We start from the raw sequence: 15,696 nt of genomic DNA on the forward strand, positions 1-15,696 counted from the left end.
AGCGATGAAGAGAGGTTGAGTGGATTAGGATTATTTTCATTAGAAAGACGGAGGTTGAGGGGGGACCTGATTAAGGTGCACAAAATCATGAGAGGTATAGACAGGGTGGATAGCAAGAAGCTTTTTCCCCAGAGTGGGGGATTCAATTACTCGGGGTCACGAGTTCAAAGTGAGAGGGGAAAAGTTTAGGGGGGATATGCGTGGAAAGTTCTTTACGCAGAGGGTGGTGGGTGCATGGAACGCGTTGCCAGCGGAGGTGGTAGACGCGTGCACGATAGCGTCTTTTAAGATGTATCCAGACAGATACATGAATGGGCAGGAAGCAAAGAGATACAGACCCTTAGAAAATAGGCGACAGGTTTAGATAGAGGATTTGGATCGGCGCAGGCATGGAGGGCCGAAGGGCCTGTTCCTGTGCTGTAATTGTCTTTGTTCTTTGTTATTTGAGGGGTGTAGGGGCTGGAGGAGGTCACAGAGATAGGGAGGGGTGTAGGGGCTGGAGGAGGTCACAGAGATAGGGATGGGTCTCGGGGCTGGAAGAGGTTGCAGAGATAGGGAGGGGTGTAGAGGCTGGAGCAGGTTACAGAGATGGGGAGCGGTGTCGGGGTGGAGGAGGTTACAGAGATGGGGGTGGTGTAGGGGTGGAGGAGTTTACAGAGATAGGGAGGGGTGTCGGGGTGGAGGAGGTTACAGAGATAGGGAGGGGTGTAGGGGCTGGAGGAGGTTACAGAGATAGGGAGGAGTGTAGGGACTGGCAGAGATAACATAGATAGGGAGGAGCGTAGAGGTGGAGGAGGTTACAGAGATAGGGAGGGGCGTAGGGACTGGAGGAGGTTACAGAGATAGGGAGGGGTGTAGAGGTGGAGGAGGTTACAGAGATAGGGAGGGGCGTCGGGACTGGAGGAGGTTACAGAGATAGGGAGGAGTGTAGGGACTGGAGGCGGTTACAGAGATAGGGAGGGGTGTAGAGGTGGAGGAGGTTACAGAGATAGGGAGGAGTGTAGGGACTGGCAGAGATAACATAGATAGGGAGGAGCGTAGAGGTGGAGGAGGTTACAGAGATCGGGAGGAGTGTATAGGTGGAGGATGTTACAGAGATAGGGAGGTGGTGTAGGGACTGGAGGAGGTTACAGAGATAGGGAGGGGTGTAGAGCTGGAGGAGGTTACAGAGATACGGAGGGGTGTAGGGACTGGAGGAGGTCACAGAGATAGGGAGGGGTGTAAGGTCTGGAGGAGGTCACAGAGATAGGGAGGGGTGTAAGGGCTGGAGGAGGTCACAGAGGTAAGGAGGGGGTAGGGACTGGAGGAGGTTACAGAAATAGGTAGGAGTGTAGGGATGGAGGAGGTTACAGAGATCGGAAGGGGTTTGGTGGCTGGAGGAGGTTACAGAGATAGGGAGGAGTGTAGAGGTGGAGGAGGTTACAGAGATAGGGAGGGGGATAGGGAGGGGTGTAGAGGTGGAGGAGGTTACAGAGATAAGGAGGGGTGTAGGGACTGGAGGAGGTTCCAGAGATAGGGAGGAGTGTAGAGGTGGAGGAGGTTACAGAGATAGGGAGGGGTGTAGGGGCTGGAGGTGTGTCGAGGTGGACGAGGTTAAAGAGATAGGGAGGGTGTAGGGACTGGAGGAGGTTACAGAGATAGGGAGGTTTGTTGGGACTGGAGGAGGTTACAGAGATAGGGAGGTTTGTTGGGACTGGAGGAGGTTACAGAGATAGGGAGGTTTGTTGGGACTGGAGGAGGGTACAGAGATAGGGAGGGTGTAGGGACTGGAGGTGGTTACAGAGATAGGGAGGGGTGTAGGGGCTGGAGGAGGTTACAGAGATAGGGAGGTTTGTTGGGACTGGAGGAGGTTACAGAGATAGGGAGCTTTGTTGGGACTGGAGGAGGTTACAGAGATAGGGAGGGGTGTTGGGACTGGAGGAGGTTACAGAGATAGGGAGGGGTGTTGGGACTGGAGGTGGTTACAGAGATAGGGAGGTTTGTTGGGACTGGAGGAGGTTACAGAGATAGGGAGGTTTGTTGGGACTGGAGGAGGTTACAGAGATAGGGAGCTTTGTTGGGACTGGAGGAGGTTACAGAGATAGGGAGGGGTGTTGGGACTGGAGGCAGTTACAGAGATAGGGAGGGGGTAGGGACTGGAGGCAGTTACAGAGATAGGGAGGTTTGTTGGGACTGGAGCAGTTTACAGAGATAGGGAGCTTTGTTGGGACTGGCGGAGGTTACAGAGATAGGGAGGGGTGTAGGGACTGGAGGCAGTTACAGAGATAGGGAGGGGGTAGGGACTGGAGGCAGTTACAGAAATAGGGTGGTTTGTTGGGGCTGGAGGAGGTTACAGAGATAGGGAGGTTTGTTGGGACTGGAGGAGGTTACAGAGATAGGGAGGGGTGTAGGGACTGGAGGCAGTTACAGAGATAGGGAGGGGGTAGGGACTGGAGGCAGTTACAGAGATAGGGAGGTTTGTTGGGACTGGAGCAGGTTACAGAGATAGGGAGCTTTGTTGGGACTGGAGGAGGTTACAGAGATAGGGAGGGGTGTAGGGACTGGAGGCAGTTACAGAGATAGGGAGGGGGTAGGGACTGGAGGCAGTTACAGAGATAGGGTGGTTTGTTGGGGCTGGAGGAGGTTACAGAGATAGGGAGGTTTGTTGGGACAGGAGGAGGGTACAGAGATAGGGAAGTTTGTTGGGACTGGAGGAGGTTACAGAGATAGGGAGGGATGTAGGGACTGGAGGCAGTTACAGAGATAGGGAGGGGGTAGGGACTGGAGGCAGTTACAGAGATAGGGAGGTTTGTTGGGGCTGGAGGAGGTTACAGAGATAGGGAGCTTTGTTGGGACTGGAGGAGGTTACAGAGATAGGGAGGGGTGTAGGGACTGGAGGCAGTTACAGAGATAGGGAGGGGGTAGGGACTGGAGGCAGTTACAGAGATAGGGAGGTTTGTTGGGACTGGAGGAGGTTACAGAGATAGGGAGCGTTGTTGGGACTGGAGGAAGTTACAGAGATAGGGAGGTTTGTTGGGGCTGGAGGAGGTTACAGAGATAGGGAGGTTTGTTGGGGCTGGAGGAGGTTACAGAGATAGGGAGGGGGTAGGGACTGGAGGAGGTTACAGAGATAGGGAGGGGGGTTGGAGGGGAGATGAGGCCATGGGAATGTTTTGAAAACAAGGAGGATAATTTTAAAAGCATTGTGTCATCCGATGGGAAGCAGAGGAGGGCGAGTGGAGGGAGGGAGGAATCTACCAGAGGCTGGTGTTTAATTGGATTAAACAGCTGCTTGTCGGGGTGATCCTTGCATTCATGGGAATATTCTGGCCTGCGAGTCGGAAGTTTATGAGGTCCAAGCCCCAATCTAGACAATCCCCAGTGACAGACAGGAGAGTTGTGATCTTGGATTGATTCCCTATTTAATACGAATGACACATGGGATTGGACCCCACCCCGCACCTGGCTTTCAGTTGCATCTCACCACTCCCTCCTTGTCAGGTACACAACCTGTCCCCCAGCAAAGGGGTCGTCATTACAGCAACAGCCCAGGGGCCTGATTTCCTGGACAGGAAAAAGTGGAAGAAATGTGTGCCACAGAATCTAACAGCACAGAAGGAGGCCATTCGGCCCATCGTGCCTGTGCTGACTCTTTGAAAGAGCTATCCAATTAGTTCCACTCTCCCTGCTCTTTCCCCATAGTCCTACAAATTTTTCCCCTTCCAGTATTTATCCAATTCCCTTTTGAAAGTGATTATTGAATCTGCTTCCACCGCCCTTTCAGGCAGCGCATTCCAGATCACAACAACTCACTGCATTAAAAAATTCTCCTCATCTCCTGCCCTCGTTTTTCTATCAAGTGTTGTAAATCCATGGCCTCTAGTTACTGACCTTCCTGTCACTGGAAATAGTGTGGGGGCGATTTTCCCTGGATCATCAGGTGCTAAAGAGCCTCTGAGGCAGTGAGCAGATTGGACTGTGTTCCGTGCAAGGCACAATATTCATCAAGGAGTTGAAGCCAGCGACAGGAACAACTGATTAAAGTGGCTGACTGATTTTTAAATTGCCTGTTAGCACTTATCCAGAGGCTTTACAACAGGTTGGGGACTAGGACTGCCATAATGCCCTCACTGAACAGTGACCAGCTGACTGGGAATAAACTGGTCATTGCTGAGGATTCTCAATGTAACTGAAAGGTATCTCACCTTTTCCAGTTCACTTGCTGCTGGAGGTTTGAAGAGGGTTTTTGAAACACATTGGGAGACTTTGTGAGAAACTTAGTCAAGACATCACGAACACTATCAATATTTATTCTGGAAATTCTCTGATGGTGAATGCTGTGCTTCACCACCTTGGTGAACACCTTGGAGGAGTAAGCAGGGGAAAGGCTGTGCTTGGCATCTTGCTCGGGCTTCACCTTGGTCTGGATAAGGACAGACTGGGAGTGGCAGTGGGTACGAGGAGCCCAGACCGGGAGTGGCAGTGGGTACGAGGAGCAGAGACCGGGAGTGGCAGTGGGTACGAGGAGCAGAGACCGGGAGTGGCAGTGGGTACGAGGAGCAGAGACCGGGAGTGGCAGTGGGTACGAGGAGCACAGGCCAGGAGTGGCAGTGGGTACGAGGAGCACAGGCCAGGAGTGGCAGTGGGTACGAGGAGCAGAGACCGGGAGTGGCAGTGGGTACGAGGAGCACAAGCCGGGAGTGGCAGTGGGTACGAGGAGCAGAGACCGGGAGTGGCAGTGGGTACGAGGAGCAGAGACCGGGAGTGGCAGTGGGTACGAGGAGCCCACATTATCTGCTCCATGAACATCGTGTCCAATCAGCAGGTTACAAGAACACAAGAAATAGGAGCAGGAGTAGACCACATGACCACATCGAGCCTGCTCCACCCATTCAATACAATCATGGCTGATTTTAGGATTCAATTCCACTTTCCTGCCCACTCGACATACCCCTGGATTCTCTGAGAGACCAAAAATCTATCTACAAGTTGTGTTATACCTGCAGTTGTCTGCTTTAGCATCTCCAGGAAAACTCAAAATATGGGAATCATCAATTGGGCCCCAAATTGCTAAACACAGACATGCAAACAGGCATCCCTTATTAACACATTTTGCACCTGTTTTCACCTTTTCACCAAAATAATACAGTTTCTCTTTATTTACTTGATGCAAACCACTTGTGATTTTAAACATCTTCATTAAATCTCCTCTTAATCTTCTCTGCTCTAAAGTGAACAGTCCCAACTTCTCCAGTCTCTCCACATAACTGAAGTCCCTCATCCCTGGAACCATTCCAGTAAATCTCCTCCGCACCCTCTCCAAGGCCTCGACATTCTTCCTGAAGTGTGGCGCCCAGAATTGGAACTGAGACCGAAACAGTGAGTTATAAATCCATTTGGCAGAGACAGGAAAGAAGAGGAATTAAATCACAGGTGATTTGTGCTAAGAGGCCAGTCCGCCTTCCGAGGCTACGAGTCCTGTTCACAACGTTTACACTCAGATTGAGAATGTGGGTTTATCATAAACTCAGTGCCCAATGCAAAATTCCTCCTTAAACACGACTGAAGTCTGTCCACAAGCTAATCTCCCCACAAAGTGCAAAACCAAACCAGCAAATCCCTCCCCCGCCACCAAGACAGAAAAGGGATTGTGTCAGTGTGGCTGATTGTGTAAAATCTCACCTCGGAAGCAGAAGCTCATGTGTTTGAGCCCCAATCCAGAGTCTTTGGGCTGAAGTTTTCCGGCCTCATGACACTGGGTTTGGAGGCAGGGAGCAGTGAAAATCAGGGTGTCGGCACCCGACACATTCCTTCCATTGGGAACATTCTGGGACTGTAGGAATGTGGATTGGCTGTCCTCATGACTGCCAGCGGGCAATTCACCTGACTTAGGCCCCAATTAGGGGCGATTCTGCGGCCGTGCCAGCAGGTTGCCAAGGGCAGAATGGCCATCCTTTTTGTTTATTCATTCATGGGATGTGGGCATTGCTGGCCAGGCCAACATTTATTTCCCATCCCTAATTGCCCTTGAGAAGGTGGTGGTGAGCTGCCATCTTGAACCGCTGCAGTCCATTTGGGGTAGGTATACCCACAGTGCTGATAGGAAGGGAGTTCCAGGATTTTGACCCAGCAACTGTGAAGGAACGGCGATATAGTTCCAAGTCAGGATGATGTGTGACTTGGAGGGGAACTTGCAGGTGGTAGTGTTCCCATGTAACTGCTGCCCTTGTCCTTCTAGTTGGTAGAGGTCACAGGTTTGGAAGGTGCTGTCTAAGGAGCCTTGGTGCGTTGCTGCAGTGCATCTTGTAGATGGTACACACTGCTGCCACTGTGCATTGGTGGTGGAGGGAGTGAATGTTTGCAGATGGGGTGCCAATCAAGCAGGCTGCTTTGTCCTGGATGGTGTCGAGCTTCTTGAGCGTTGTTGGAGCTGCACCCATCCAGGCAAGTGGAGAGTATTTCATCACACTCCTGACTTGTGCCTTGTAGATGGTGGACAGGCTTTGGGGAGTCAGGAGGTGAGTTACTCGCCGCAGGATTCCTAGCCTCTGTCCTGCTCTTGTAGCCACGGTATTTATATGGCTACTCCAGTTCAGTTTCTGGTCAATGGTAACCCCTAGGATGTCGATAGTGGGGGATTCAGCGATGGTAATGCCATTGAATGTCAAGGGGAGATGGTTAGATTCTCTCTTGTTGGAGATGGTCATTGCCTGGCACTTGTGTGGCGTGAATGTTACTTGCCACTTATCAGCCCAAGCCTGGATATTGTCCAGGTCTTGCTGCATTTCTACACGGACTGCTTCATCCACTAGCTCCCTGCTCGCTGTGGCAGTCCAGGGCAATGTCAAAGCCAGAGGCTCCATCCCTCAAAGAGGGGTCCATCAACACCAAAGGCTGCCCCGTAGCCCCAATGAGTCATCTGGAGGGGCTTACAATCCAAGGGTCCTACCACCTTTGCTTTGGCGCACCCTCGAGGTCTCTGACCAGGCGCAGCTGTGCCCACTTCTCCTCATGGGGCTACCGAGGCTGAAGAGCTGCTGACCCTCTGATTTAATTGGCAAAATCGGGAACACTCTTGCTGTCCGTAACAGGACAGAGAGTGCGAAAGCGGCCAATTAGGAAGCTACCTCTGGGAATAGAGCTTCCCCGGTCTGGCTCCAGCGTGTAGGTCGAGATCCCCACCTGATCCTGATGTGGGGTCCCAAAGCCCACAGGGGAATCCTGCCGCAACAGCAAAAGAATACAGGCTGACACTACCGATGCAGTACTGAGGGAGTGCCGCACCGTCGGAGGGTCAGTACTGAGGGAGTGCTGCACCGGCGGAGGGTCAGTACTGAGGGAGTGCCGCACCGTCGGAGGGTCAGTACTGAGGGAGTGCCGCACCTTCGGAGGGTCAGTACTGAGGGAGCGCCGCACTGTCGGAGGGGCAGTACTGAGGGAGCGCCGCACTGTCGGAGGGGCAGTACTGAGGGAGCGCCGCACCGTCGGAGGGGCAGTACTGAGGGAGTGCCGCACAGTCGGAGGGTCAGTACTGAGGGAGTGCCGCACAGTCGGAGGGTCAGTACTGAGGGAGTGCCGCACAGTCGGAGGGTCAGTACTGAGGGAGCGCTGCACTGTCGGAGGCGCAGTACTGAGGGAGTGCTGCACTGTCGGAGGGGCAGGACTGAGGGAGTACTGCACTGTCTGACTGTTAGTACTGAGGGAGTGCTGCACTGTCAGACTGTCAGTACTGAGGGAGCGCTGCACTGTCGGAGGGGCAGTACTGAGGGAGCGCTGCACTGTCGGAGGGGCAGGACTGAGGGAGCGCTGCACTGTCAGACTGTCAGTACTGAGGGAGCGCTGCACTGTCGGAGGGGCAGGACTGAGGGAGTGCTGCACTGTCTGACTGTTAGTACTGAGGGAGTGCTGCACTGTCAGAGGGGCAGTACTGAGGGAGCGCTGCACTGTCAGACTGTCAGTACTGAGGGAGCGCTGCACTGTCGGAGGGGCAGGACTGAGGGAGTGCTGCACTGTCTGACTGTTAGTACTGAGGGAGTGCTGCACTGTCGGAGGGGCAGGACTGAGGGAGTGCTGCACTGTCTGACTGTTAGTACTGAGGGAGTGCTGCACTGTCGGAGGGGCAGTACTGAGGGAGCGCTGCACTGTCGGAGGGGCAGGACTGAGGGAGCGCTGCACTGTCAGACTGTCAGTACTGAGGGAGCGCTGCACTGTCGGAGGGGCAGGACTGAGGGAGTGCTGCACTGTCTGACTGTTAGTACTGAGGGAGTGCTGCACTGTCAGAGGGGCAGTACTGAGGGAGTGCTGCACTCTCGGAGGTCCCATCGTTAAACTGAGGTCCTGTCTGTTCTCTCAGTTGGAAATAAAACAATCTCCTGGTATTATTTTGACGAGTTCTTCCCAGTGTCCTTCCCAATATCTATCCCGCAACCAACATTGCTGAATCTGGTCATTATCACATTGCTGTTTGTGGGATCTTGCTGTGCGCAAATTAGCTTCTTCATTTCCTACATTACGACAGTGACTACACTTCAAAAGTACTTCATTGGCTGAAAAGTGCTTTGGGACATCCGGAGGTGGTGAGATGGGCTGTATAAATGCAAGTCTGTCTTTCTTAATAAATTTGGTTTCTTCAACCAGACTACGGTGTGTTGTACATGAGCCAAGCGTGATTAACCAGCAAGAGATATAGACAAATGTTTTTGATGAAGATGTGTATATTCATGGACAGCCGGAGTGTCTGGGATAGAGCAGGGTATAAAATGCTGAATCCTTGATATGAGAGTGAGTGAACTGGGAGAACAGGCAGGGTGTTGTGCAGAAAGAATATGCCATTCGTGAGTCATGTTGACTTTCTGGGTTTAACGTGAAAGGAAAGCAAATAATCAGAGACAAACGTTAAATTCTGACAGACTGGATGGAATGCCATCTGCAAAACTGCAGAATTTTGCCAGAGAGGAAAGTTTCTCACTGTGCATTTTAATAACCTTCAGACATCTGGTTTGTGTGAAAGTGGTACGGTAATGTATGTCAAAGAATTCCTTCTTTTTTCTCTCTCTCCCTCAGTCAACTGTTAACTGATCCTCTGGGGAAACCTGAATAATTTCCTTCAGGCGTCTGAACAGCACTGAGTCTTAAGCAGCATTCGCCTCGATATGAGCTACTGAATCCCTTCCTCCATTGCAGCCTCTCAGTCTCTATGTGAAAAGTAGCTCAGTCAGAATCCTCAGAACACCAAGGCTGTATTCTCTTCATTGACTCCTTAAAATAAAGGTGGTTTCGGTTAACCTTCAGCTGTATGCTCTGAAAAAAAATGTTTGTTTTCACATGGGTGTCAGTGCATTCTGCATTGGCCACCCCGCCCTGCAATTTCCATATTTTAGTTTTCTAAACCCCAATGTGAAATTATATCAAAATTCAACCAATACTTCAGAAAGACAAACATTTTCTCTCTGTGCAAAAAGCGACACTTCAAATCAAAACTGCTAAACAATAAGCGTAAATACAATAAGAGCAACCACAAGGCAACATCTTCACTCCGTTTGCAGAAGTTAGACTGTGAGTTGTGACTTACCCTCTGACCTGGATCGCCATGGGGACCTGGAGGGCCAATCAGACCGGGGGAGCCTGGAAGACCCTAAACCAAGGCAAGAAACACTGATGTAATGCATGACTGTGAAATACATTCAGGGAATTGTGACTGATTCACGAATGCAGCAGCCTACACTGCCATTAGGGATAAGTACAGCGAAGTTAATGTAAAAATACAAACTAAATGTACAGTGCAGAAACAGGCCATTTGGCCCATCTGCTCTGTGCTGGTATTTATGCTCCACATGAGCCTCCTCCCACCCCTCTTCATCTCACCCAATCACCATAACCTTCTATTCTTTTCTCCCTCATGTGTTTATCCAGCTTCCACTTAAATGTATCGATACTATTCACCTCAACCACTCCCTGTGGTAGTGAGTTCCACATTCTCACCACTCTCTGGGGAAAGAAGTGAGTGGTTCAGATCTGGAATGCACTGCCCGAGACTCTGGTGGAGACAGGTTCAATCAAGGCATTCAAAAGGGAATTCGATTAGGGGAGTGGGAAGAGGTAAGCTGCTCTTACAGAGAGTTGGTACAGACAAGACTAGCCAAATGGTCTCCTTCTGTGCTGTAACCATTCTATGATTCTATAAGTTTCTCCTGAACTGCCTATTGGCTTTATTTAGTGACTATTTCATATTTATGGCCCCTAATTTTGGATTCCAAGTCAAAACATCTTCTCTATGTCTACTGTATTGAAACCCTTTATAATTTTAAAGCCCTCGATCAGGTGACCCCTCAGCCTTTTTTTTAGAATAAAGAGCCCCAACCTGTTCAGTCTTCACTGATTGTTATAACCTCTCAGTGCTGATATCATCCTTGTGAATCTTTTTTGCACCTTCTCCAATGCCTCTATATCCTTTTTATAATAGAGACCATAAGAACATAAGAAATAAGAGCAGAACTAGATCAGACAGCCCTCGAGCCTGCTCCACCATGCAATACCATTGTGGCTGTTTGTCTGCTTCAATTACTCTTTCCCGCCCATTCCCCATATCCCTCGATTCCCGAGAGACCAAAAATCTATCTATCCCAGCCTTAAATGTAGAATCATAGGATCATATGAAATAGGAGTAGGAGTAGGCCATTCAGCCCATTGTGCCTACTCTGCCATTCAAACCGATCATGGCTGATCATCTACCTCTATGCCATTTTCCCTACTATCCCATATCCCTTGATGTTGTTAATATTCAGAAATCTAACTATTTCTATCTTGATCATATTCAATGATTGAACTTCCGCAGCCCTCTATGGTAGAGAATTGCACAGATTCACCACCCTCTGAGTGAAGAAATTCCTCCTCATCTCAGTCTTAAATGGCCCACCCCTTATTCTGAGACTGTGTCCCCTTGTTCTAGACTCACCAGCCAGGGGAAACATCTTATCCACATCTACCCTGTCACACCCTGTAAGAAGTTTGCAAGTTTCAATGAGACCACTTCGAAATTCTTGTGAATACAGGCCCAGTTTCTGCAATCTCTCCTCATAAAACAGTCTCGCCATCCCAGGGATTAGTTTGGTGAACCTCCATCGCACTCCCTCTATGGCAAGTATATCCTTCCTTAGATAAGGAGACCAAAACTGTACACAACACACCATGGATAAAAACAGAAAATGCTGGAAATAATCAACAGGTCTGGCAGCATCTGTGGAGAGACAGAGTTACCGTTTCATGTCAATGACCTTTCATCAGAACGTTAACTCTGTTTCTCTCTGCACAGATGCTGCCAGACCGGCTGGGTATTTTCAGCATTTTCTATTTTTATTTCAGATTTTCAGCATCTGCAGTATTTTGCTTTCGCACAGTACTTCAGGTGTGGTCTCTCCAAAGCCCTGTACAACTAGAGTCATCAAGTCAGTTACAGCACAGAAGGAGGCCATTCAGCCCATCAGGTCCATGCCCACTCTCCGCACAGCTATCCAGTCAATCCCACTCCCCTGCTCGATCCCTGTTGCCCTGCAAGCTTATTTCCTTCAAGAATTCCTTCTGAAATCATTAATCGTCTCCATTTCCACCACCCTCGTAGGCAGCGAGTTCCAGGCCATTACCATTCGCTGTGTAAAAAAGTTCTTTCTCATATTCCCCCTGCATTTCTTGACCAAAATATCCCTCTACTATTTTCTATCAATCAATCACTCTCCAGCCATGGAGGGCACTTCTTTATTCTTGTACTCCAATCCCCTTGTAATCAAGGCCAACATGCCATTTGCCTTTCTAACTGCTTGCTGTACCTGTATGCTAACTTTCTGTGTTCCTTTTATGAGTACACCCAAGTCCCTCTAAACGTCAACATTTAGAGATTCACGTCTTTTAAACAATATACTGCTTTTCTATTCTTACGACCAAACTGAACAATCTCACACTTCCCTACATTATACTCCATCTGCCATCTTGTTGTTCACTCACTTAACCTGTCTATATCACTTTGCAGCCTCTCTGTGTCCTCCTCACATCTCATATCCCCACCTAGCTTTGTATAGTCAGGAAACGTAGATACATTTCTCTCAGTTTCTTCAGAGAGAAGCAGCGGGAGAGGAGAGGATTTAGAATGTGACTTCAACAGAGTGCTGGGAGTTCAGGGAAGAAGCTAGCTGTTTGGTGAGTATCTGGTAAGTGGTTAAGATCTATATTATTCCTAAGGTTTAAAATAGTACAGAAACTGGTGGTAAGGTTAATAAAATATATAAAAAAGGAAAATAAATAATTGAATAAAATAATTAAGTAGTTAATTAAGACACATTAAGGATGGCAGGACAGGTGATGTGTCACGGCTGCAGCATGTGGGAGCTCCTGGATGCCAGTGTGATCCAGGGCAAACACGTCTGCAGTAAGTGTTTGCGTTTCGAAGAGCTTTGGCTCAGTCATTGAACTGGAGTCTGAGCTGCAGACACTGCGACACATCAGGGAGGGGGAAAGTTACCTGGACATTTAGTATCAGGAGGCGGTCACACCCCTTAGGATAGAGTCTTCTGATTTGGTCAGTAGTCAGGAACAAGAGAGTGTGGCTGCAGCTGAGGCAGGTAAGGGGACCCAGACGGCAGGAGTGCAGGAGCCTCAGCCTTTGCAATTGTCCAACAGATCTGAGGTTCTTTCAGCTTGTTTGGATGAGAGCGGGGGCTGCAGGGTGGATGAGCAACCTGACCATGGCACCATGGTACAGGAAGACATTCAAGTGGAGGGAGAAAAAAGGAATGTAGTGGTAGTAGGGGATAGTATAGTTAGGGGCATTGACACTGTTCTCTGCAGCAAACAGCAAGAGTCCAGAAGGCTGTGTTGCCTGCCTGGTGCCAGGGTACTTTTTATTTTATTCATTCATGGGATGTGGGCGTCACTGGCCAGGCCAGCATTTATTGCCCATCCCTAATTGCCCTTGAGAAGGTGGTGGTGAGCTGCCTTCTTGAACTGCTGCAGTCTATGTGGGGTAGGTACACCCACAGTGCCGTTAGGAAGGGAGTTCCAGGATTTTGACCCAGTGACAGTGAAGGAACGCCGATATAGTTCCAAGTCAGGATGGTGTGTGACTTGGAGGGGAACTTGAAGGTGGTGGTGTTCCCATGCATCTGCTGCCCTTGTCCTTCTAGTTGGTAGAGGTCGCGGGTTTGGAAGGTGCTGTCGAAGGAGCCTTGGTGCGTTGCTGCAGTGTATCTTGTAGATGGTACACACTGCTGCCACTGTGCGCGGTGGTGGAGGGAGTGAATGTTTGTAGATGGGGTGTCAATCAAGCGGGCAGCTTTGTCCTGGATGGTGTCGAGCTTCTGGAGTGTTGTTGGAGCTGCACCCATCCAGGCAAGTGGAGAGTATTTCATCACACTCCTGACTTGTGCCTTGTAGATGGTGGACAGGCTTTGGGGAGTCAGGAGGTGAGTTACTCGCTGCAGGATTCCTAGCCTCTGTCCTGCTCTTGTAGCCACGCTATTTATATGGCTACTCCAGTTCAGTCTCTGGTCAATGGTAGCCCCTAGGATGTTGATAGTGGGGGATTCAGCGATGGTAATGCCATTGAATGTCAAGGGGAGATGGTTAGATTCTCTCTTGTTGGAGATGGTCATTGCCTGGCACTTGTGTGGCGCAAATGTTACTTGCCACTAATCAGCCCAAGCCTGTATATTGTCCAGGTCTTGCTGCATTTCTACACAGACTGCTTCATTATTTGAGGAGTCATGAATGATGCTGAACATTGTGCAATCATCAGCGAACATCCTCACTTCTGACCTTATGATTGAAGGAAGGTCATTGATGAAGCAGCTGAAGATGGTTTGGCCTTGGACACTACCTTGAAGAACTCCTGCAGTGATGTCCTGGAGCTCAGATGATTGACCTCCAACAACCACAGACATCTTCCTTTGTGCTAGGTATGACTCTAACCAGCACAGAGTTTCCCCGATTCCCATTGACTCCAGTTTTGCTCGGGCTCCTTGATGCCATACTCGGTCAAATGCTGCCTTGATGTCAAGGGCAGTCACTATCACCTCACCTAGAGTTCAGCTCTTTTGTCCATGTTTAAACCAAGGCTGTAATGAGGTCAGGTGCTGAGTGGCCCTGTTGGAACCCAAACTGGGTATCACTGAGCAAGTGATTGCTAAGCAAGTGCTGCTTGATAGCACTGTTGATGACCCCTTCCATCACTTTGGTGAAGAAGAGTAGACTGATGGGGTAGTAATTGGCCGGGTTGGATTTGCCTGCATTTTGTGTACAGGACACACCTGGGCAATTTTCAACATTGCCGGGTAGATGCCAGTGTTGTAGCTGTACTGAAACAGCTTGGCTACGGGCGCGGCAAGTTCTGGAGCACAGGTCTTCAGTACTATTGCCGGAATATTGTCAGGACCCATAGCCTTTGCAGTGTCCAGTGCCTTCAGTCGTTTCTTGATATCACGCGGAGTGAATCGAATTGGCTGAAGGCTGTAATACTGGGGACTTCAGGAGGAGGCCAAGATGGATCATTAACTCGGCACTTCTGGTTGAAGATTGTTGCAAATGCTTCTGCCTTATTGTTCGGGACATCTGCTCAGGGCTGGGGAGGAATTTACAGTGTGAGGGGGAGGATCCAGTCGTCGTGGTCCATGTAGGTACCAACGACATAGGCAGGACAAGAAAGAAGGTTCTGCGTAGTCAGTATGAGGAACCAGGCGCCAAATTAAGAAGCAGATCCTCAAAGGTAATAATCTCTGGATTATTACCTGAGCCATGTGCAAATTGGCATAGGGAAAATAAGATTAAAGAAATGAATGCGTGGCTCAAAGACTGGTGTGGTGGAAGTGGGTTCCAGTTCGTGGGACACTGACACCAGTACTGGGGAAAGTGGTGGCTGTACCATTGGGACGGTCTGCACCTGAACCGTGCTGGGACTGGTGTTCTAGCAAACCGCGTAACTAGGGAAGTAGTGAGGGTTTTAAACTGATTAGTGGGGGTGAATGATCAAATTTGGGAAGATGAGGTAAATCAAAAGAAAAGAAACAGGGCAAGAGGGAAAGATATTATGGGAAATGATAAACAGACTATGACAGGAAGAGATAGAGAGCACAAATCTAAGAGCAAGTCAGCAGTCGAGGCTAGACGTGCAGTGAGAAGCTTTTTATGTTGTCTGATGCAACATAAATGAGATGCATGGAATTCAGTTGATTGAAGATCTCAACAGGTTTATTAACAGCTAACATGTGTATACAGTGCAGAGTGATCTATTTACAGGACTTGCCTCTTGGTGTTACCGTTAGAGTGAGACTGGCATGTAGTCACATGACTACATCCTGGTACTTGGTCATTAGCATACTAAGATCTTAAAGGTACATTCCTCTTAATAACAATGACACAAGACGTTACAAAAATAATAAAAGGATAAAACTAAGGCTCTTTATCTGAATGCACATAGCATTTGAAAGAAAACAGATGACTTGATAGCGTAAATAGAAATAAATAAGTACGATCTGATAGCCATTACAGAGACATGGCGACAGGACTATATATATTGGGAGCTGAATATTGAAGGGTACATGACATTTAGGAAGGACAGGAAGCTAGGAAAAGGTGGAGAGGTGGTTCTGTTAATTAATAATGGATTTAGCACAATAGAGAGGGATGGCCCAAGTTCAGGAAACCAGGATGTAGAAGCGGTTGGGTAGAGATGAG

The 15,696-nt window shown here is 49.3% G+C and overlaps 1 protein-coding gene across 1 annotated transcript in view; it reads right to left on the reverse strand.

Annotated features, from left to right (window-relative positions):
- The window catches only part of LOC137373152 (collagen alpha-1(XI) chain-like), a 612,019-nt gene that overhangs the window by 447,962 nt on the left and 148,361 nt on the right, over positions 1 to 15,696 (reverse strand). Inside the window, exon 11 of the mRNA XM_068038011.1 lies at positions 9,551 to 9,613. Coding sequence (XP_067894112.1) covers positions 9,551 to 9,613 — 63 coding nt within the window. The remainder of the gene's footprint in view (positions 1 to 9,550; positions 9,614 to 15,696) is intronic.

Source organism: Heterodontus francisci, chromosome 8, assembly GCF_036365525.1.
Source record: "Heterodontus francisci isolate sHetFra1 chromosome 8, sHetFra1.hap1, whole genome shotgun sequence".
Lineage (NCBI taxonomy): Eukaryota > Metazoa > Chordata > Chondrichthyes > Heterodontiformes > Heterodontidae > Heterodontus > Heterodontus francisci.